Source organism: Haplochromis burtoni, unplaced genomic scaffold (assembly GCF_018398535.1).
Source record: "Haplochromis burtoni strain Fernald_Lab_line unplaced genomic scaffold, NCSU_Asbu1 Contig_234, whole genome shotgun sequence".
NCBI classification, from domain to species: Eukaryota; Metazoa; Chordata; class Actinopteri; order Cichliformes; family Cichlidae; genus Haplochromis; species Haplochromis burtoni.
The window spans coordinates 853658-877673 of record NW_024582595.1 but is presented as its reverse complement, the minus strand read 5'-3'; the positions used below and the strand labels follow the sequence as shown (position 1 = coordinate 877673).

The window sequence follows — 24016 nt, the reverse complement described above, 5'->3', positions numbered from 1 at the left end:
TTTCGGACTGTTGATGGGGCTGACCATACGCTTTGGAGGTGTCACTTTTGCTACTTAGTTTTAAATATTTCAACCCAAAAAAATGTAAGTATTGCAAAAAATAAGAATAAAAATGTAGCTGCTTAAGTTTCAGATTGATTGAAAGATTTAGTTTGACTTCATCAGCAATATTTCCGGGATGTCTGTCACAGCTTTTCTGAAGAGCTGTCACTAAAGGGGTGGGACAAGAGGTGAAATCCCTACAAATTCCCTACCAGAGTGCTCCTTGGTGATCCCTCCTCTTTTCTATCTGTTCTTCTTGCTCCTTTTGCCCTTTAGATCCCTAGACCTTTACATTCTCAACGGAGAAACAGTCTCCATGCAAATTCCCTGCATCTCAACAAATATGGACCTTGTTCCTCTTCTGTCACCTTTTCTCACCATGCTCCTGTGTGCTGTTTACGGTATCAGACAGCCTCAGTCAAACACACCCACGGAAACTCCTTGCCACAGTGCTGAAGGTGGATTGTGCTCCTACCTCTTGTTTTCTCTACAATGTGAAGCTCTAAGCCAAAGACAGAGCTCAGAGGAATGAATTCCTCGTGAAACCCAGAGTGAGGAGAGCAGGAAATAATTCAGCAGCAGCTCCAGCAGCAGCATCAGCATCGATAGTGGTGGCAGCAGTGAGCGTGAGAGAGACGGAGAGAGAGGGAGTGTATGTGTGTGTGAGAGTGTGTGAGCAAGCTTGAGTGAGAGCGAGTTCCTATGCACTGAGCCGAGCGTAGCTGAGCCGTGCCGTCGCATGGCAAGCTGTGTGTTCCCCTTTGGTTCCCGCGCGCTCTGATCAGGCAGAGCTTACAGAAGGGAGAGATGTGGCTTCACTCGGATCTCCAGCGTCAGTGAAGACCAGCACCCAGCCGGGGCATCACACAGCAGCATGGTAGGACTAGAGACCCACTGCTGACACCAGCGTGACTGATGATGACAGCCCACGCGTGGGTTACCATGCGCCACAGCCGCGCCGCTCTAGGAGGAAACACAGCCATGTGAAAGTGACTCGGCTGCCAGCAACTCTTGGACATGTTTTCCAGGGCAAAGTCTGGATTTCTTTCTGTTTTGAACTTGTTTGTTTTTCTCTTGGTGCTGTCTGGCTGCCCCGAACTCACCTATCAGGCAAGGACTAAAGGCAGATGGAACAAGGGGGGTAAGTCATGATGGGCAACCGTGATTTCGATTTATTTTGATTATTAATTGGAAAATTGGAGTAGTGTCATTGAACTGACCTGTACCAGGATATTTTATAAATGAGACATTGGACATTTGACTGTGATCTTGTGTGGGATAGTGTTAAAATCTCATCACAGACTGACGTTGCCTTTAAACACATTTGGAATAATACAACTGTGGATTTAACTGTCATGCTTCTTTTGCAATAACACACTCTGGTAGAAGTGTGTGCAAAGAAAGTTTACCCTTTTTTTTTAAACACAGAACAAAGTGATGACCGCTTACAACCACAGAATGGTAGCTCCCAACTTTTCAGAGCTAGCCATTGAATTGTTGTCCAACACAGAGGTTAACATTTTTCATAGATGGGATGTTATTTTAACTGTCTACCTGTGATCTTTTAGATTTTTAAAGATCTAGCTTGAAATCCCTTCACATACACGCACACCCTTCTGTCTCCGTGTGGCGAAGGTGTGTTGCGTGAGATCACATTTATCTTTGCACCCTGGAATGTTTGGTTGGCAGGACATGCCACCGGTGTCTTAGAACTGTGATTTTTGGTTTAAAGACTTAGATCACTAGTCTTGAGGGGAGGTGTAAATAATTCATCTCAGCCCCTCCGTGGGAGCGGTCCTCTCGCCTCTCTTGTAGCATTTAATCCCCTTTGTCGGATTAAAGGAACCTCTAATCTTAGTGCTAGTGCTCAGCGAGAAGGCTGAGAGATGCTCCCTGCAGCCTATCGGCATTGTTAGCACTCAAGGCTCATGCTCAGTGGGTGTGTGTCTTCAAAGAGGCAGTGTCACCACTGTGATCTATGTAATGATTCCTTGTTACTTTGCTCTTTTTCTGCCTCACCCACTCTCCACTTAAAATTTCTTGAAATCCAGCTCTTTCACACCCACCTTGTACATGAACTTCTCACTGAGATGCATCATTAGCACCCAGCAGTTCTAAATTAATGACTTGGACCAAGCTTTCAGGTCACTAATACACATTTTTAAAAGAATATTAGGTAATGAAAGAATTTCTCTTTCCATTTCCAGTGCCTCTCACGTAAGCCGCTCTACATATTCACCGTTTAATTTTTCACAGTTTCAGCTATTGGTGTATTTTCAGCCCAGTTTTGAATCACTTGAAATGATAAAGTGTGCTTAAGAGTAGAGCTTGATATTTTTTTTTTTTTTTTGCAAATATGAATTAGCAATCAGTAAACCAAGAGTAAAAGCAGTTACAGTATAAAATCCCAGCTATCACTGGCCTCTGGTGAAATGGAGGGCAGTGACCTCCCTCGGTGTAATTAGGCCATAAACTCCATCCCTATCTGTGCACTGTTGAACAAATCATTCCACAGGCTTGCTCTTAATTTTAACCTTGGTGGCTTAAACCGGTAGTTTTGTGACAAACAAAAATAATGTTTCTTCATATTTAAGATAAGATATGTGTGGAGTTAAGAAATGTTTATGGATGCTGTTTCATTCGCTGTAAAGATACTAGTTGTGTGTAATTTTGTGTACGTCATTTGTGTACCATCACAGTGTAGCTGGATTTCTCACATGATCATATAATTTGCCAGAATTATTTAGGTTGTCAACATTTACCCTGCTGTTACTTATAGCTAACAGTCCTTTGGAAAAACGTTTGCACACTGCATAGTTTTATATGTTCAGACTGAGTTTCCTGTTGCAAAAATACAGCATGAGCAAAATATAAAATGATATAAAAAAACATCAAAAAAACATCAAAATGACCCAATACATTGAGGTTATTGGCCACCCAATATCTTATGAATGTCAGACACTCGCCATCCACCTTCCAGAGGAATGAAAGCTGTTTATAGAAATGTGGATTCCACTAGGGGCAAGTTGTCACAGTGGAAAGGTGATCAAAACTCTCATAGAAATATCTCAAAGCACTTCTGCAATCTAAGGAGACTGGCTCCCATATTGTGATATCTCACTCCATGAGCTTTGAAGCTCCGCTGAAACACCACTGCTACTGTTTTTGAGTGAAGGAAAAAAAAAGACTATAATATTTCTCTGCCTCCTGTGATAAGCGGAAAAAGACTTGCGTTGCGTTGATTTGGGTTGCATTGTACTGTAAAGGTTGGCAACTGAAAGAAATGTACTGATATAAAACTGAAAGTCTGTAAGTTAGAACTTCCAACAAGAAAGTCCATCCATCCATCCATCCGCTTATCCTTTTCAGGGTCGCGGGGGGCGCTGGATCCTTTCCCAGCTGTCACTGGGCGAGAGGCGGGGTACACCCTGGACAGGCCACCAGTCTGTCGCAGGGCTAACACACAGAGACAGACAACCATTCGCACTCACATTCACTCCCGCATTCATACCTATGGGCGATTTAGACTAATCAATTAACCTGTCCCCACAAACTGCATGTCTTTGGACAGTGGGAGCAAGCCGGAGTGCCTGGAGGGAACCCACGCAAACACGGGGAGAACATGCAAACTCCACACAGAAAGACCCCGGCCTGATGGTGGAATTGAACTCAGGACCTTCTTTCTGTGCGGCAACAGCACTAACCACCGTGCCACCAAAAGAAAATCCATTTATCTATAAAATTACAGCAGAAAAACTTGCATTGCATATTTTTGCTGTCAAATTTCAAACGGACTCGAGCATCGGGCTTTGCTTTGCAGCTCAGCGTGGCTGTAGTCGATATTAGAGGTGCGAGCTTCTTCCCACAGATTGATGTCTTAGTCAGTGGTATTCTTTGGTTGTTGCTTTAATCGTTTACCTTAAAGGTAAGAGTAGTTAACCCTACCTGCTCGCATGCCACTGATGGGTATTTCACTTGTCATTCCTGCAAGTTGCTAAATTTCTTTGTTAATTCATCCATTGATCACCACATGAACTCTAATCTCTTTCTAAAGGTCTATCATATTTTAGACATAGGTACAAGCTAGATATGATAACTTATAAAACAACCTTTATCTTTATCTATATGTTGCGTTGCTTTTATCTGTTCTGGCATCTGACTTCAAAGGTAAAAAGAACACAGACTATTCCCAACTGCCAACTAGCATTATGACAGAAGAATGTGACAGAAGTGAAGGCTTTTTGTAGACACATATTACTAGTAACTTTTAGCTGGATTTTGAGATCAAATCAGAACTGGTTGGTCCGACTTGTTAAAAAATCTTAAATCAGTGTTGTCCAATAAAACTGCAGTCGGAGCATCTTTCAGCCATCTTTCCGCAGCCTGGTTTGTGCTGACGGTGTTTAGCCATTTGATTAACACCATGTGTACAAGGTGTGCTGCTGTGTAGGTAAAAATCAATGGTTAAACATTATTTGCTTTCATCCAATCTCAAGAGAGTGCTTGTTCTGAGTGTCTTGTGATCAGGAAAGATTCCACTTACTTCCTATCCATGATGTCTGACACGACACTGGAGAAAATCCAACAAATTACTGTTCCTTCATATTCTTACACCACCCTGCAGAGACATCCTCCATAACTAATATCACACAGGCACCCAGATCAGGGACAGTAGAGATTGAACTGAGCCCAGCAGTGGGGGAGAAATCCAATTGAATGTATTACAATCCCACCAAACTACAATAAATGGAAATGTGAAGACAGTACCAGGTGGAGAGAAGCCTGGCTGTGTTAACACAAAGCTATGAAGACAAATGATATTTGGAATACTCCAGGTTTAGAGACGGGGTCACTTTTTGTAATGTTTTCAAAAACTGATTTACTAAATGGGGGGCCTGCTGAGGTGGTCAGTGATGAACACACATTAGAGAAATAACACACACTCCAACAACAGAGTATCTCTGGCGTCTGGGATGATAGTGAGAGTATCAGATTTATAGAGCAAGAGAGGAGATGGGGAATTAATATCATCACTTCCTACTCACACAGGAATAATATGTAGCCTACAGATCAACAGCACAAATTGCTTGCTTTATCACTGTGTTTGCACATGCTCTGCTTCATAACTGTGCAATTAGTAAGTGCCGGTCAAGGCCGATCAGTCCATTAGAAACAATAAAGCGATCATCTGAAAACGTTGCATACAAAACAAAATTAGCCAAACAAAATGACCTTTTTACAGATTTATGTAGGTAGGCACCCTAGTTTTAACAGACACGCGCTGTTATGGGATAATTTGTCTGTTTTGCACATATCAAATTCATACATTCAAATTATGAAAATACACGTTCATACCTTACTGACATGACACTGGGATGTGGATAAATCAGCTTCTATCAAGAAAAAATGACGCATCACTGCATAGGGATCGTAAATACATTAGAGGGTAAAGTATACAACTGGAGCCTGAAATATCACCTAATGACCAACCACCAGCGACAAAACAGGAAATGATTTCCATTAAAATCGGATAGGTGCATTAGTGTTCTTACTTTTAGAGTAGTTAAATGTCCCAGGAATCCACAGGGTAGAGGCTTCTGGCACAGTTTGACCTGCGTGCAATGTGGATGGAGAAGATTAGAAAGTCTTGCTCCAGCAAGTTACTGCAAGTTTATTGTTTAAAGGATGTGTTGCAGCTTGTGGCCAGACAAAAAAAAAAAAAAGAATTACTCCTCTCTCATATACTTACACTACCTACTCTATAAATCAACCCTTTTCCAGACATTTCCGCTAGAGAAATCAGACACGGGCACATCAGTGGGCTGAGCATAGAGATGCATTTTGTAGTGTTTCCTTTTCCCCCACATCTTTGAAATCACAGCTCATGCAAACTTTGTCTCTGTTGGCTTGCTCACAGTTATGAATAGAGTCAAATCACAAATACTCCCCGAAAGTTTAATAGTTATTCTTTATTTACTACCGACAGCCACCACATTTAACAGCTCAGTTATAAGGCAGAGCTCAGCTGACTATTCAGCAGCAGAGACTGCCCGATGTTGTCGTGTTTATGCTGTTTACCACAGTTCATGACCTCAGTATAGCATTTCCATACGAATTTGATAGAAAGAGAAGCATTTATTTTTGAAGGTAACAAAAGTCAGTAGTATGAATAATAGATGATAGTATTGAAAAAAAAATGCTTTATGTTGGTACTGTAGTAGATTTAGTCTTCCGTTTTCCTCAGAATTGGGTGTATTTTTTGTGAACCAGTCTTTATGTAAAATTGCTATTAATGGATATGCCTGAACCCCCAATGTGCCAGTCATGCTGTGGCCCTAGCAGGAAGTCAGAGCTGGCTGCAGGGATAGAAATATTATACAAACTAATGGGGGGAAAATTAGGCAACAGCCTGACAGGAAAATTAAATCACTGTCATTATTTTTACAATTAATAAGCTTTGACTTGTGTCTTGGGGCAGGGAACACATGAAGGACTCTGACGGAACAAGCAAAAAAAATTAAATAAATAAAAATCACTCACTATCTGTTCCTGTGACGTTTTGCTGACATTCTGTGACTCAGTTTGATTTCATTATAGAGATTTCTCAGAACAGTTTTCACCCTCTCGTGTATGCTAATGTGAAAATGTAGGCCGAATTTTCAGTTCTGCTAAACACTTGATTTTATTTTAGAAAAAAAAAATGCTTACAAGACAGCCAAGCAAGTACATCTGTAATGAGTGAAGTAGCTCTCCTAATTACGCAATCATGAAAAAGGCTCAAAAGGCAAAAAAATATGCCTGCTGTTTCTTGTTCATTCCAATTAGATCATTAAGCTGTGTGCCACTGCAAGTTCAGAAGAATCGTTTTCTCAAATGTACTTGCCTTATGTACGCCTACATGTGGTTAGGAAAAAAAAATGCATTTGTACAAGCTGAAAAGTGTGGGCGAGATTACAGATACAGTGGTAACAGGATTGAGTCAACATTAGGTAAATGTTGTTGCTACCCAGTTTAGAGTGTTAGAGGGTTGATGATAAATGAAAGCAAAGAAAATTATTATTTTATGCGTTCTGAAGCTGCTTTCTTTACTGTAATGTATTTTTTTTAACATAAAGCATACAATGACAAACATGCACACACAAAGGTAAAAAATTCAACATTGTTATTGAAATGCAAATTTTAGAAGTAAATATATAAACACATCTATCGCTGTTTTAATTTGTGATTGTGTGGGTGTCACAATTTGTCGTGCAGTATGTGTTTATTTATATTATCTAACAATCTTTGTGTTGTGACTCATCGGGTTGTAATGAGGGACTGAGGCTATTCATTTATAGATAGGCCAGTGTTTTTTCTCTCTTCTGTGTGAATAGGAGTTTGTCTCACTGTAGTTCGGCCTTCAGACGAACACAGAGCTTGTTTTGAACCTTCACCTTTCTTTCACCATTTTTTTTTTTTTATTGATGGGTTTTTATGCCACGAATCTTGTTGCAAGAAAATTGCCCACTTTTGTCACTGATTTGGCTTTTCTTTTTACATCTATGGGAACAGAAGGATCAGGAAAATTGTAATCTTTCAATGCTTGTATGGGTGTTTTGAAAATGATTTTACAGGTTAAATACAGTTAGGTAAAGACAGACAAAGGTAAGGACATTTGTGGGATAATAGAATTCAATAGTAATATTCAGTTATCTGTCATTCCCATTTTGGTATGGTTTAAATAACATGTATGAAAATGTGCCACTAATTTTGCTAATGTGACTTTGGCTGCCAATCAAAATAATAATCCATCTGTCTGATTAAGTCATCTAAATATTATGCAATTAAATATGTCAGTCCCTGTGTTGTTGTTACCCCTAGCTATCTTAAACTTTTAAGTGAAGGGGTTTATCATTTTTGATAAACCTGAGGAAGATTATTTACTGTGGACAATTACAAAGGAAGAGGCAGTGAAATAACTAATTCTGTAAATGGGTAAAGTGTCATCACTGTACTTATTGCTCTTTTGCCACTTGCCATGTAAACAGCTTAGCTTAATTTCCACATTCTAGTCTTCCAATGAAGCTGACTTCTAATAGCAGAAGAAATTACACAGTACAATAACAGTGTTTGTGAGTAAATTTCACACCGTAAATATGACAGCTTAGCTTGACGGATAGAAGACGGCACATTTTATAGCAGCAGATCCTTTCACCCTGTCGTTATCTGACTTGGCTACAGCCACGTTGCAGAGTATCTGCTTGATCACATGTGAAGATGGTCCAAGTATAATAGTGTATGCATGATTGCTTTACTGCACACAATATCCTTTCCTCTTGCATCTCACTCTCTCTCTAGCTTGGTCTCTAGAGATGATGATGGCTATGATGTGATGATTGTGACGAAACGCAAGTTTTGCTGTTTAAACTTTGGATTTAAATATTGTATTGCAGCAGAAAAACTGTGCTAGTCAGCAGAGAGTGTGGAGAGAGTGTAACGCCTTACTGTTCAAGGTAATTGTATTGTAGGGATTCTTTATTATTTCTTTGGAAATGTCAGGAGCTAAGCTCTAACATCAGAGTCTCTGGCCAATTGAATTTTTCTACTGTTGCCAGGAAGATGACGCTGTCACGGTCAGAAACAGGAATCCTTCACAAAGCATGTCAGTAGACAGAACTACATCTCAGTAAGCTTTTCTTTCTTTCTTTCTTTCTTTCTTCCTTTCTTCCTTTCTTTCTTTCTTTCTTTTTTTTTTTTTTACCTTATCTGTGACTCTCTCCTCCACTCTAACTCACTTTCTTTTGATATACCTCCTTACCGCTCTTTGCTCTCCCCAATAAAACTTTAAAGAGATAAGAAGCTTTTTTCTATTTCAGGGTCACCATTAGCCTGAATAATGCATTGACAAGAGAAGAGCAGTTTGAGTTCTGTGGAGGATAGAAGCACAGCCTTCAATTAAATTATACATCATTATCACAGCTGGCAAGCCTGGTGCGACCGTACCCACTCCATCCTCCTCTAAATGTTCCATGTTACTGTCTTGTCCAATATTGTGTGTCAAGCAACAGCCTCTTCTTGTGCCAGCATAGAGCTGGGATGCAGATAGCACCGCCTGTGTTGGTTAGAGGAGCACATAAAAAAATGGGAACAGTCTAATACAGCAACTTAACTGAAAGTACTGTAGTGGTGTTATTCTGACTTTCTGATTACGCCCATCTTTAATGGACCGTGGTATCCAGATTGTTAAGATGTTCCAGTCAGTCTGTAAAATAATGCAATATGCAGCAATATGTTTAAATAAAACGTTAAAGCAATCTCCTGTTTGTTTGGGTTTTTTTCTAAATTTCCTGCAGTGTGTCCTTGAGTAGTGTATTTGAACCTGTGACTGCTAATCAGTAAGGACATTTTAAGAATTGGATCCATTATTGTTTCTGGTCTGTTTCATTCTCATGTCTGTAAAATCTCTGCCAAAGGAGGGAATTTCTTCAAATTTGGCACAAACAATAAGCTTGTCTAAAAGATAAATTCATTAGAATTTATGGACTATGGTCGACAGTAAGTATTGTTGTGACTTTACAAAACCCATTTTGTCCCACTGTCACATCTCAATGAGTGGCACACATTATCGGCTATCATGTGTGACATAAGCTAAATGACATACTGCGTTTTTCGTTTTTTTTTAACTGTTGTTTTTTGACTGCAGCAAACACAACAGATTTTAATATGACACCAGGCATCTCTTAGCTGTACATTTGTGGCAGCTAATTGCTTCTTTCATAAAGAAAATGTCAAATGTAAAGATCTTAAATTGTTCACCAGCATATTAAGAAGTCTGAGCACTCATTTGAACAGCATCTTGGACAATAATCTGTTTGCAGGTACAACAGTGTATATTTTTATTGCAGATTTATTAATGCCAGTGGCTTTTAAAAGCCACTGTTGTATAAAATGATAACTTTCATTGTACATCCTACTTATAGAAAAACTGAAAGCTGTAGTTGAGAAGGACATTCTCTAGTGTGTTATTACCTGCCGTATATTAGTGCTGCATTATTAACATTGTCCTTAGCCCACTAGTTAATTAACCCCAAAGACCTTAATTTACAGACGAATAATGCATAACAATGGATTACCTTCCTGTTCTCATTACTAAGATTGATTGATTAAAATCACAGTTGTGTTATCGGTCATGCTTAAATATGAACATATTATCAGTGAGTTGCCATTATTGAGCTATTACTAGAAATTAACTCTAGCGTACTGTATTCAGCTTTCTCATATTCTGACAAAGCTGGTACGTTAAGCAGTTTTGACTATACAGACATGACTCCCGCCCTTTGTGAATTCTTTCAAGTCAAGCCGTGTTAATACAGTTTAATCTCAGAGTTGTCTTGTGATTAAATATTTGTAAAACACCATATGCCGTACCATGGTACTGTAGAATTAGGTGTCTTTAAAAATCTACAGAGTGTCATTAGGCAAGGGAACTGAAATTTTAATATTTTCATTAGCAGTCCAAGTTCTAATAACCAATCATGTTTCCTCAGGCTACGTGCATAGTGAATAAAACAAACAGAATTTGCCAAATAGCTTTTTTGAAATTGCCAGCTTTAATCTGACTTCAATTTGACCCTAGTGGATAGCTGATGCATTTCCTGGCTAATGCTAACATTTCAAACTTACAAATTATACAGTCTTATATGTGTTACTACGAGACAAAAATAAATAAGAAAATGCAGCAAATTATTTGTGGAAATTTTTTTTCGTTTCTCTGTTAAAAGGAAAAGCAGCCTTAATAGCAGTCTTGTTAAAAAAAACAGTCCTTTTTATATATGTACCAAAGTAAAAAAAAAAAATCTATCTGCATGTGCTCAGTTTTAATACCATATAAAATTGTTAAAATTGTAAAAAACATCCTTCTGAAACAGGACACTGTAGCACTGCATTTTTGTTGCATTGAGCTCATATTTAGTGCAGCATTATTTCTCTGTGCACTTTTGTGTCACCGGATTAGTGTGTTTATAGTCCAATTTATCATGTTGGATTTACCTGCCATGAAAAATCTCTTCCTATCTCTGAATATGTAATGGCTCTGCTTTGCAAATACACCGAGATGAATATTAACAAGTGGTCTCTGCAGTCTTCCAGCTGATGCCCTGCAAAGGTTTTAGAGCGTGATTTCTTGCAGAGACTAAAATAACTTGTAGAATATTAACCCAAAGCCAACAAATGTAAAACAAAGTAATTCCCAGGATCTCACTATACCTACCAGAACCCCTTTTCCTTAAGCATATAAAATACAAAAAGTTGGATCACTGGGAGCTGCAATCTTTTGTTTTTTGTCTGCCATAAATGATCCAACAAAGGTTTCTCACCTTTGCTTTCTGACAGAGTGGGTGGCTATGATGCAGTGGATAAAATGAAGTGATATGTGACCATGGATGCTTTGAAAGATGAGGTGGAAGTCTGCACAGTGAGGCTGGATTAAGAGTTTAATGACTGGTAAAATTGTGGCATTTCGTCCAAGGTGACCCCTGTGGAGAGGTGATCACGCCAAAGCTAGATGGAAAGTGAAGGTAATCCTTCCTGCCTCATTTTCAGATAGATGTCACCAGCACAGGCTTTGTCACCAAAGCCCAAGGCATGTAATTACACTTTTATTGGCTTTAGGGAGCCTGCATCATTCATTTAAAGAATAATCTCACTTCTGAGCACAAGCCACAGTACATATAGATCATACCTGCATGAAAGCCTCTTGTTCTTACTTGCTGTGGCTTAATGGACTTCTATGAATATAGGTTGGATTCATTGCTAACAGCACGTAGGGCGTTAATACCTGAGTGTTGCCCAGACGTTAGCCCTCTCGCTTCCTCAGTTGGGTGTTTCGTGAGTTGAAGAGCAAGGCCATATGAGTATGACAGCAGTAGCATGTGAGTGTCTGGATCTACTGCCAACCAGCCTTGACACCATTAGCTCTGGTGACACATTAAGGTTCTGTTTGCCTTGTAATTTGTTTTGTCTGTCAGTTTGATGGATGTCTTGTTTGCCGGCACTTCCTCACACATTGGAAAATGGTGGCTCGAGGACATTGTTAAACGAACTTCAGAAAGGGAGGCAGAAAGCATTTGTTTTCTTCAAACAGGTTTTTTTTGTGCGTGTGTTAATGGGTGTGTGCAACAATGACTCCACTCCATACCGCGTCACACGCTGGGTAATTAAAGGTGAAAAGCTCATTTGAGGGCAAAGACAGGGTAGGTACAGCGGTATGAGTAAGCTAGAAATGGAGATGGCGGTGACATTCCTTTGAGTAAATTTCCTAGCACTGAGATTTAAGTCATATGCTCAAATATGATTTGTACTCGAGCGTGAAGACTGTAAAACCACAAAAATGTCAATCTGATCTCATTTTATTTCCTATAAATATATGCTGGTAAGCACCGCTTTTAGTAATTCCGCTCTGCTATGCTTTGTTCATACTATTGACCTTACGTCTGTGACTGAGCAGCATGGCAGTATCCGTAAATGCAGTTTAGCACACTTGAGGAAGTGTAGCAGTATGCCAAAGAATGGTTTCACCTCTTTCTGCACAGCAGGTCACGCAAACGGCAGCATAGGACTGTTGAAAATTTCACTGCCTGACCACTCGCCCCCAGCTGTGCAATGTGGGAAGCCATCAGAGCCTTCTACCTCGACCACTCGGCTGTGGAAACATTTCTGCTACAGCACCAGCTCAGCTTAATGAGCCTCTTCGTCATTACCTACAATATATGTAGTGCCCCCAAAGGTGGGTGAATGAATAGATCTACAGTCAACACACTTTATTTGGTGCTCAAGCTTCAAGGATGTTTCAGATATGGGACATGCCATAACATCGTTGATGTTGTTGTTTGTCCTGTCTAAGCGTGGCCAAATATTGGAATCCCATAAATAGCTTAATATGAATGAATTTAGATACATAATTCTTACTGTTTAACACTGCGCTCATATGGTTTGATGTTTACTCAAAGTGGCAGTAAATATTAATATAAATGTAGCTGGTTTCAAACAAGTTTTGGTAGATGGGTCCAGCTTAGATTGAGTCAGAATTTGAATTACTGAATTTTATGTCTAGATTGTTTATAAAGGTGGACGTAGCTACTGTGATACTATGTATTGGTAAGTGAAATCCTGGAGTAAAGTCTCAAAATGAGTTTTTCTTAACTCACAGCTTCCTGTTAATAAATCAGATGTGACAAACGAGGGGCACTGACTGCACATAGACTAGCAAATCAGTAACAAGGTACTCCCACCCTAAAACATAACTTGCTTTATCCTTCTTTTTGACTTTACTGAGGCCTGTAATTTACAAAATGAACATCATGTTGTTTGAATAAGACTTGAAAACAGTGATTTAAAACCACGCAGTTATTAAGAAACTGTTTACCGAGGTCTTAGACAAAGATAGGTGGAGCACCATTTTCAAGAACAACTAAATAACTGGAATCTATTTTGCCAATGTTCCTTATTATGTGAGAATTTTGGTAATTACACTCTAAAGAAACTGCAGTATAGTCACCTGCTCATCTTCAGTGCACAGTGATGTTAGTATGGAGCAGGTGAGCAGTCTGTGATGAAATGCTGCTCAGGTGCTGCTCTGCTGTTTTCTTCTGTCAGCCCCGTTGACAGTGTACTCAGCTCACTCAGTCTCAAAACTTGACTAAAGTTGGTAAGCCCTGTGTGCTATCACTCTTCCCCTCTTTTCCTCGCGTGGTTTCATTTGTTACAACAGACCTTGAAATTTGAGAGACTGTGAGAAGAGCGGTGTAAGACTGTAACAGACATATCACAGTCTGGAAGCCATGGCTTCTCTTCCATTTTTCCTCACACGTGGAGAAGATAATATGTTACAGCTGAATCTCTTCACCACTCTAATCCACGGAGCAGGGGATGAAATCTTATTTGGGGATCAGCACCAGTGCATCACTGCCATGATAGCAACAACATGCAACTCTGCAAGCTCTTTTTTAAGAGCATTAGAGCCTAGGAATGAATCAGTCAGCAAAAAACCCCAAAAAACAACTTTTTGGCTCAATTATTTATTTATTTTTATTTTTTCAATTAGAACTGAAACAGCTGGATGCTGGTTTCTTAAAGTGTGTCACTAAAATAGCCATGCCTTAATCCCTCCATTCATTGAAAGTATCAACTATACTCGCCATTAAATTATGGATGTCTGTTTGAAACGCTATAGCAAAATATTTGAGACAGAGAGCGTTGGATTATTCAAATACAAAGGCTTGGTGAATGAGCTTTCCTTTTGTATGTGTTTGTTTCCTTTTCTGTCCTTTTAAATCTGAAGCCAAGCTTGTCTCAGAAGGATATGCAAATTTAGAAGAATAGCTGTCTGGCTCCCTGAGAAGCTCTTATCCTGCACTGTAGCTTCAATGGTGAATAGAGCTGGAAGATTTTAATGTGCTATAAGGGGCCGTTTTGACAAACTCTTCCTTTTGAACGATGGAATAAGCGTCTGTTCACTGTCTGAGCAACATAACTGGACCCTTTGGTAGAGATTAAAGCATTTCTGTTTCTCTGTTCTGTTGTTGATGGCCTAAATAACTTTGGATTGTCTATAAATAGCTAATATCTGTTATCCAGCATCCTGTCACCAGTTTTAATCTCAAATCTTATTTTAGATTTTGACAAGCTAGTCTTAGTCTGAATAACACCTGCTCACGTAAAAGAAAGGAGGGCACCTTATTTCCTATCATGTTGAATCACTGAGGGCTGAACTTGCTCTCCTCTGTTAAACTTGCATAGCAAATAAGGGTCTCCGAGGAGCCATGAAAAGCTGGAGGAGATTGTCACAGCTCATAAACAGGAGCTCGGGAGAGGTATTACAAAGCAAAAAAAAATCAGAGAGGTAAAACTGCAGAACTGCAATTTGACAAGCAGGTTCAATCTTCATTTCACTCAAGTAGCTGCTGACTGTGATTGTTCCCCACAAAAACTCAAATGGTGTCGCTTTTATTTTCTGCTTGTAATGCTTACAGTGTTTCCAACACTTGATTTGCGCAGAGATGTAGTGATGCAGTTATTCAGTTTGTGGATGCAGCCAAAGTGTTTTTGCTGTAAACATTTGTTCGTGATTAAGAAGACACCATTAGCATATTGGAACTCTGTTCCAATTAATAAAGATAATTTCATCCATGCCCACACATGCCCCAAATCTGTGCATGGTGGCAGCCTACAGTAACAGCTGAGAGGATAGATTTTGACTCAAACAGATGAATGAGCAGATGTGAGTTGACAGTTCGCCACCACAGGTGAATCTGATGTTGGGGATATCATAGAAAAAAGCAGCCTACCCCAGAATCATTTTCAACAATGCAATCATTTATTCTAACAGGATTAAAAGCTACTTATGAGCCAAACTATCACTCGATTCCATTTTTTTCTTGGCTGGTTCTTTCTTTCTGCTACGTTTTGTTGCAGTGATGTGTATCAAAGTAAATACGGACCTTTTTATTACAAGAAGGGCTGATTTTGTGTTTTTTAAAAAGCTGTTCACGTGTTAATTTGAGGACCGAGTACAATATATATTCATCATACTTACATAGACTGCTTGTGCTTTAAGTAGATATCAACTATTAGATGATGGCCAAACTTCTCAGTCTCCTCAGCTGGACTGCACTAGGATGAAGAAGGTGTGGTGCTTCTGTGCTTCAGGCCATCGTGATCACATACTGTATGAATATTTTATTGTATGTGCTCTGATGGGTTACTTCAGTAAACCACAAGGACAGACCATTGCTAGCTGTAGATACACTGTAGTTTTGCCCATCGGAAATGATCTTTTATTATTCTCTTGACTCGATGGGTATATAACCATAGCTAATGATGCTTAGAATGTTTGTACCATTACTTTTGCATTAATGACTCCAGTATCTATTGTTTTTTATAGACTGTAATGGTGTTTTTATGAATAGAGTTTAAAAAGGTTTTTTTTTTTAAATAGCAATTTCAGTTGAATAGTAAAACTCCATTACAAAGATTATACACTTATAGTTATGCAACAAAAAAAAGCTGTCCCTTTATGAGAGTCACATATCCAGGTATTTCTACGTGTAACTGACTTGTTGGATAGTCTACTTGTGGACTGACTCTAATATATATATGAATTCTTTTCATGTGGATAGCAGTGGTATTTAAATTAAAAATTAGTTAGGAAAGGAAATGTAAAAACATTTAGGTAAGATTTCAAATTTCCCACACTATACTTTTGTTAACTTAAGCCCCCTACTCAGTAAAAAGGACTCAAGAGGCAGAGGGGGTGTTTTTTCTCTTAACTTTGTCCCATTGGGATGACACGCTGTCTTTGTTATCTTACACCCAACATCAAACTCCTGATCCCAATCATATCCTCTTTTTTTTTATCTGACTGTGCACACTATTCTCCCACGTCACCCCAGCTGCTCCAGCACTGCTCCTCAGATTAGAGAACTCGCCAGCTCTCAGCTTTATCTACCATTGTTCCCCACCAAATAAAATTGGCTCCAGCGGGGAGTGGGAAGGAGAGTCGCTGGGGTTTATCTTAATCAGGAGCAGACATTAAAAAGTTACACAGAATTAGTTTTTTTTCTTGCTCCTCTCTGACAAGGGTCATTAGGGTTAACGCTGTAAAAAAAGGGGTGGGATGAAGTAGAGATTTGTCTCAGCATGTTCTGGCTTGAAGTACAAAGCTTCAAGGACAGTTGTGAATTGAATACACCTGGTAAGACATGGTGGGACAGAATGAAAAAGAATCAGCATGACGCTCGACAGCAGTTTATATTTTGGATCTGTGTCAGAGGCTTTCAAAGGATGGTTACTGTAAAATGTTGTTGTGTTTTGTCATGAAATATCAATTTCTCAACTTAGCTTGTTTTACTCATGTTTTCAATGTAGATAGTTGCATGGTTGAACAAAGTGTCCTTTATCAAAGTCATCATATCGAAATTCTGCTATACTGAAACTACAAAGCCTTGTATTACTGTACAGTTTATATCTGAGCATGATATCTGGATAGGGAGGATTAAATGTTAAATGCTGATGTAATTAATTACAGCACATTACAATCACAACGTGGGTGGATAGTTCAGACAGGTAGACTTGACCACTAGACAATATTGGACAATTTGACCTAATATTCAAGATAAAAACCTTCTCAACATATTAAAAGGTCAACTACATCATCCACCTGTGAACTTTGTTTTGTATTGATATAAAGACTGAAAGTGATTCAAAACTCAGTCTTTTTTGTAATAGTGGGGCGACCGTGGCTCAGGGGGTTGGGAAGCGCATCTGTAACCGGAAGGTCGCCGGTTCGTTCTCTCTCTCCTGGTCGTTGTGTCCTTGGGCAAGACACTTTACCCTACCGCCTACTGGTGTTGGCCAGAGGGGCCGATGGCGCGATATGGCAGCATCGCTTCTGTCAGTCTGCCCCAGGGCAGCTGTGGCTACAACCGTAGCTTGCCTCCACCAGTGTGTGAATGCGAGAGTGAATGAATAGTGGCATTGTAAAGCGCTTTGGGTGCCTTGAAAAGCGCTATATAAATCCAATCCATTATTATTATTCAGCCACCATCTTAGGGTTATTGAATCCCTCCATTTGAAACCTTTGGCCCATTCAGAGTTTATTAAGTGAAGAGCATGAAAGTCAAAGTAAAATAAACATGTAGTCTGGAGCACTCAAACAGTGCCATGCAAAACTAACAAATTTAAGAGGCTGGATATGGGTGGTATTTGTCTGTAGCAAGATTTGAGAAATGTACAATAGGTAGTCTAATGCAAACTCAAATGAAAAAAATGGTTATATAATGGTTATGTCTTTGTGGATCTCGAGAAGGCATATGATAGGGTGCCAAGAGAGGAACTGAGGTATTGCGGGTTTAAGTCAGGATTGGCAGAGTATGTGAGGCAGTTGAAGGACATTTATGAGGACAAACAGTGGAGAGGTGTGGTAGTACTAACGGATACTTTCAAGGTGGGGATAGGATTACAACAGGGATCAATTCTGATGTTGAGTTGACAATTTTATCTCAATTTTCATATTATTTTCATGACAACACAATACATTGCACTGCATTGAGTTATTTTTCATTGTCGCAAAAGTATTGTTTTTAATTTGAATTTCAATAAAGAAAATGTTTTTCACACTTTTTTTTCAGAGTTTTAGATTAATTTTAGTCCCATGTTCCCTGTGTACCAGAACTGTTGGTACTCAGTGAGCAATTCTGGCTCAAAATATCTTCTCTTCCACACTGGCCCAGTTGGTATTTCCCTGCCTGCACCTGCACTCCTATAATTAGTCATGTCAATGTTTCCTAAAAAGTTCAGGTGTAGACTGAACTATCCGTTTTAATGGCTACCAACTATATATTGTTTGTGTGCATATACACATTTACTGTACAGGTCAGGACAGACTGGATGAATTTGTGAAGAACAAATGCCTTTGTATGCATTCACCCATAGATTGCAAGACATTAGCTCACACAAATGGAAAATTTAACTTGGACATTTACTGATTTACTTTTGTAAATGGTCACATATGCTACAATTCTGGTCACAATCTGGAGCTCTGAATTTAAGTTTAGATTCTTTTAATTGGATGGTGGATGTAGATAGAGGAAGCTAGTTTCTTTAACCTTGACATGGGACCACCAAATCCATCAGATCCAACTAGGCTCATATGATACTGAGATATGACTGTAATGTAGGCAGCACTGATAACAAAAACACTTATTAATACCAAGATGAGGAAGGAACCAATGATCTGATGTCATTATGAGATAAAGCACCCTGATACAGGTTCATCATTTTTAATTCATAAATTTAGTTGGATGTATTTTTTTTGTTTTTTTTTAACCTGGTGATTATACCACACACCCATGTCACGTTACAAGTTTCCTGTGAGTGTGGACCTTAAATGGTTCTGATTCTTATCAATTCTCACTATGTCCTGGTTTCAGTCCTGACTCACACAGGGACTAAATGTGATGGAAAAAGTGAGTGAAGGACAGCCTGTATGTCCCTGTGGCCAGTGTCCAGTAAGATGGACTTCAAATATGACAGTGAAGGGCAGGGGTTATGGACAGAACCAAATCCCTCATCAGAATTTTGATTGAAACCATAAGACAGTGACAGATTCACTATGACCCTGACCCAAGCTGACATGGCCATGGTGAACTATTCAAATAGATCAACCACAATGAGCTTTTGGTTTTCTCAAAGAGCTGACCTAACTGGCATGTTTCTCTTTCAGTCTTTGTCAAGACACAGCTTACACTTCCTGTATCTCCTCTACTTATCCTTCATAACTCCATTCTCTGTAACCCCTCACGTCAAACCTCCCATTTGGCCTAATTTTCCCATGAGCTGCGTGTATTAATCAAGCTTAAGGCCTGATTGACAGGAGTTATCACCAGTGAATCAGTTCAGCCCTGCCTATCTAGCCCTTTCTGTCTGACTTGGAGACTATCAGAGCTTCTGCTATCTCTTGCGCCTGCAGCCAGTGTCTACCATGAGGAAGGGCTGCTACATCTGTGGCTCCCGCTTATCGCTTTCATTTTTAAACATCCCACAATCAAAGAGCCTGTAGCATTTCCTAGCTAATTGCCAGAGGATAATAAATTGCAAAATCCCACAACACCCCCGTCCTCTCTGTTAACCTCCATCTATGGTGCTTACAGTAACTGGCAGCAGGTAGCTAATAATCCGCTTCATTGGCGCCTCTCTTGATCGCCTGACTTGAGCATGTCCGCTATTCAGTTACAGGCTGAGTGACCCACTTTAATGGAAATTGTACCTGAATCCCTGGAACTCATCAAAACAAATGGTAAGTTATTCCAAGCGATGTGATGGTATACTGGTACTCTATCTGCCAAGATAGAAATATGGAGCACTGTGGCTGAGCTGCAGTTTTCATTTAAAGATATTGGTCTCTGTCATTGCCCCAATTTACAGGATTACTATCTTTTCATTATGAACTGGTTATGTTAAACCAGATTTACTGTATTTAAACAGATGGCATACGAGGGTGTCAATTTTGCATGACAGGATTAGGCTCATCTCGCCATTTGGGGGTCTTTTAAAAAGCAGCAGAATATTAAAACATGAGCGCATTAGGAAAGATGCTTTCATGCAGAGTTGCTGAGTGTAATACTAAGGGGTGATAATTGCTGGGGATACACCCTTGGTCCTAATAATGTAAGGCTTAATTATTCCATGAAAAAGAAATGTTGCCTGATCATCTCGACTCCAGCATTTAATCTAAGCCTTATCTAGATTCCTATAGCCTTTTCTGCATTTGTAAGCATCCTGATATTAAACAACATTGGCCCATTGAGACTTATCTGGTTCAGGATGTTCTCTCTGATTATCACTTTAACAAGAAGATTCTCAATTTTGAAGCAAATGTGTCAGTTTATTAACTGCATTAACTCCACACATGTATACTCACACAGAACACTGTGGTACACACAAAAGTGCACATTACTCTCTCTTTTTAAAAAATATCTATTTACACATAGAGCATTAAATTATTATCTAATGTTTTGACATGTAAGTGGAGGACTTTTTTATGTTTTTCATAACACAATGAACCTCACATTACCCTGACGTTTGTGTCATACAGTTTTCAGATCTCTAAGATTTGCACAGAAAGTGTTTTGACTTGGGATCAAAGCTGTTGCAAAGTGTCTGATGAATATGTGCATTTAGATTGGTTACAGTGGCGTAAATGTAATGTATGTTTTAGCTGGTGTTTTCTACTCCTGGAAGGTTAAACTTCTAGGAAATTTTACCAATATTTTACCGATAATTTTCCATAGTTATGAAATTTTACGTCACCAACAGATAAAGTGTTTGTGAAGGAAAGTAGGAAACAACCCATAAGTTGGTTTCAGAGATGATTTCATCGTAATTGAGAAGACTTATGGATTAACAAGCTAGTATGTGAGAAATTGAATTTTTGAATATTAAAAAACACCAGCACAGCTAGGCTCAGAGCACTAACTGTAACATGAACATAGGATTATAGAGTGAGAATCTACAGTTTTCTCTGGAGTATCTACTTTGCTGTACCTGTCATTAGGGGATCCCTCTTGGAACCCTCCAGTCATCCTTCTCACCATTCCTGTGTCCCAGTTCCCACTCCTATTTTTCCTCTGGGTACTAATTATTGTGTGGAGGAGGCTGAGAAGTTAACCAGCAGATACATTATAACAGTATCCCTATGTCTCTGTGACTCCTCCCAGGGACACAAGATACTACTTTTGATATCACTTCAAATCAGAAACACATACTGATACTGGTGTTTACTGATATATCTGGGAATTTTTTTTTTTACTTACTTTGCATTAAAACCGATGATGACACAATTTCATATAGTTTCATACAATAAAACTTTACCAAGTGCCTGCAGTTCAAAAAAAGTGCCCCTCCGACAGCCAAACTCATCTGTTCTCTGATTGGATAGTTGCATTTGTGATTGACATGACATTGGCCAATCAGATGAAAGGAAGAAAAACAGGGTCAAAATTCGTACTTTTAACTTGAAATTTGTGTGCAGAGTTTCCCACGTATTTTTTGACTAAGTTCACACACAAATCGTTTTTACGCACACACAAATTCTTTTTACACATACAAATCTTTTTTACACACACACACAAATTCTTTTTACACATACAAATCTTTTTTACACACACACACAAATTCTTTTTACACATATAAATCTTTTTTTTACACACACACACAAATTCTTTTTACACATACAAATCCTGATTTACAAGTGCAAAACTGATTTACAAGTACAAAATATGTATGACCACAATTTGAGCCCATAATCAGGTCCTCTACCATAGGCCTAGTTTGAGGGTCCTGCACAGTATTTTTGCACATTTCCTAGTATCTGTTGGAGCCACTCACCCATGTCCAAGTCCACACACAAATCTTTTTTACGCACACACAAATTCTTTTTGCACATACAAAACTGATTTACAAGTACAAAATATTTATGACCACAATTTGAGCCCATACCTGATCTTGAAGGATAAAGGCTGCCAACAGCTGCCCAATCACATGGCAACCTGTCGGTGCATTTAGGCATGTTCACAAGGATTTTAATCCAAGAATGTGTAAGACAGGTGATTTAAGTGACTGAACGTAGCATAGATGGTGGTGGCAGATGGGCTGGTCTGATCACAAACCTCTGATATACAGGATTTCCTGCACAGCCATCTGCAGGGTTTAAAATACCCATGAGCAGAAACTCTTCTTCAGAAGCTCTTCTGTTGGCAGTGTAATGGTGTGAGGGAGTGTTTTTATATATATTTAGAGAATACTCTCAGTCACTATTAGCACTAACATCTCAATGTGTTACAGGTTAAAGCGTTAAATCTGAAAAATATTAAAACATACCAAAACCAGCTGACCTTGAAACTATGTTCAGTTAGCATATGGGGAAAAATAGCTACTTGAACAAAGATGCTAATACATACATAATCCCAGTAATTCATAAAACATGTAACATTAATGGGCATGCGTAAACAACCTTGTTTATTCCACATAATGACTCACCTTTGTTTTGACCTTAGTAGGCCATATAATGTGCATTTTTAATGAGGCCATAACATCCATTTTAACATAAGTAAACATATTTTTGATTCATTTAACACGGAGGCTTGTTTGTATGATAATGACCCGGATTTGTGTAATTGATCAGTTGTTATTGTTATTCTAGTTTATCATTAATATAGTCACTTTTATATAGTTTTGTGTGTAAACATTTTTCTGCCACTGGATGCATAAATAACAATAACCATTATATGTTTAAATCACAGTCATGTGGTGTCATGGACAGCACACGATAATAATCACATTTATTAAGAATTTTAAATGAGGTGTTTACACTTTGGCGCTTTCATCCAAGTCTATATGGCACATAAAGAATGCAGCCACTTACGAAGCAAGTTGTTTTCTAATCTTGGTGTATAGCAGTTGCTGGATGCATTATTGAAGTTTTACCAATCTGTGTGTAATAAATCCTCTTGACTCCTATTATTCATTGCATAATGGCTTCCATTCATCACTGAAAACATAGGGTAAATTAGCTGCTGGAACCTGGTGTTTGGCTCTAAGGCTTTATTGAAAGAATCTTTCAGACTCTTTGTCTATTAGTTCATGTCTTTAAGAAAAGGAAAACTTTACTTTGTGTAATGAACCCTTTTAAAATATTGCTTTTGAACTTTAACAATAAGATATCCCCATGAAGTGGCAAACTGTTCTTTCGAATATGTTTTTTAAGACCTCACACATTTGAGATAAACTTCATATTTTCTGTTCATGAGCACTCCATGTTTTAGATCATCACATTACACAGTTGTGTCTCCTCCCATTACTTTCAACCCTTCCCCCCCAAATGATAATTAAACAAGGAATGCGTCAGAAAGCACAGAATTAACGCACTTGATTATGCATTCTTCACACATTAATCTTTCATGATTTGGGAATCAACATTCTTAATTATTCAAAACTGCAAAATGTATGAAAAGTTGAATGTGGAATAGGCAAAACACATGAATACAGGAATAAGAAAAACCAAATGCACGTGGAAATGGAGAAGCAAAAGTCTAATACCACATAGTGTGAAGCAAGCTTTCTCTCAATTCTCTCATCATTAAGTCAAAAATGTGCATCAGGGAAGAAGACTGGGTTTAATTACCTGATAAAATTTTAATGCAGGGCAGAGAACGGAATGGCCTAAGTGGTGCGGAAGAGATCTTTGACCTGAAACGGCAGTCCTGCAGGGCACATAGACCAGTAGGGATAGAAGGGCCTATTTAGCTATCATGTTGGATCAAAGCGAAGTCAAGTTAAATTAGGTGAATAGAATGTGTCAAGGTACCCATAGTGGTTTTTCTCATCTGTCCAGTTTCAGTTAATCTTATCTAGGAATTAGAGTAAACTTCACAAGGGATTA

At 38.9% G+C, this 24016-nt stretch overlaps 1 protein-coding gene across 9 annotated transcripts in view; it reads left to right on the top strand.

Moving 5' to 3' along the window:
• Positions 1-350: 350 nt before the first annotated feature.
• Positions 351-24016, top strand: part of robo2 (roundabout, axon guidance receptor, homolog 2 (Drosophila)) — a 259000-nt gene continuing 235334 nt past the window's right edge. For 7 of the 9 annotated variants that reach the window (XM_014338483.2, XM_014338481.2, XM_005937499.3 and 4 more), the window contains exon 1: positions 352-1183. In XM_014338483.2, the coding sequence (XP_014193969.1) occupies positions 1060-1183 (124 nt within the window). In that variant the 5' untranslated portion in view covers positions 352-1059. Of the gene's footprint in view, positions 1184-24016 lie in introns of all 9 variants that reach the window. The other 2 variants (XM_005937501.3, XM_005937505.3) reach the window with 2 other exon arrangements.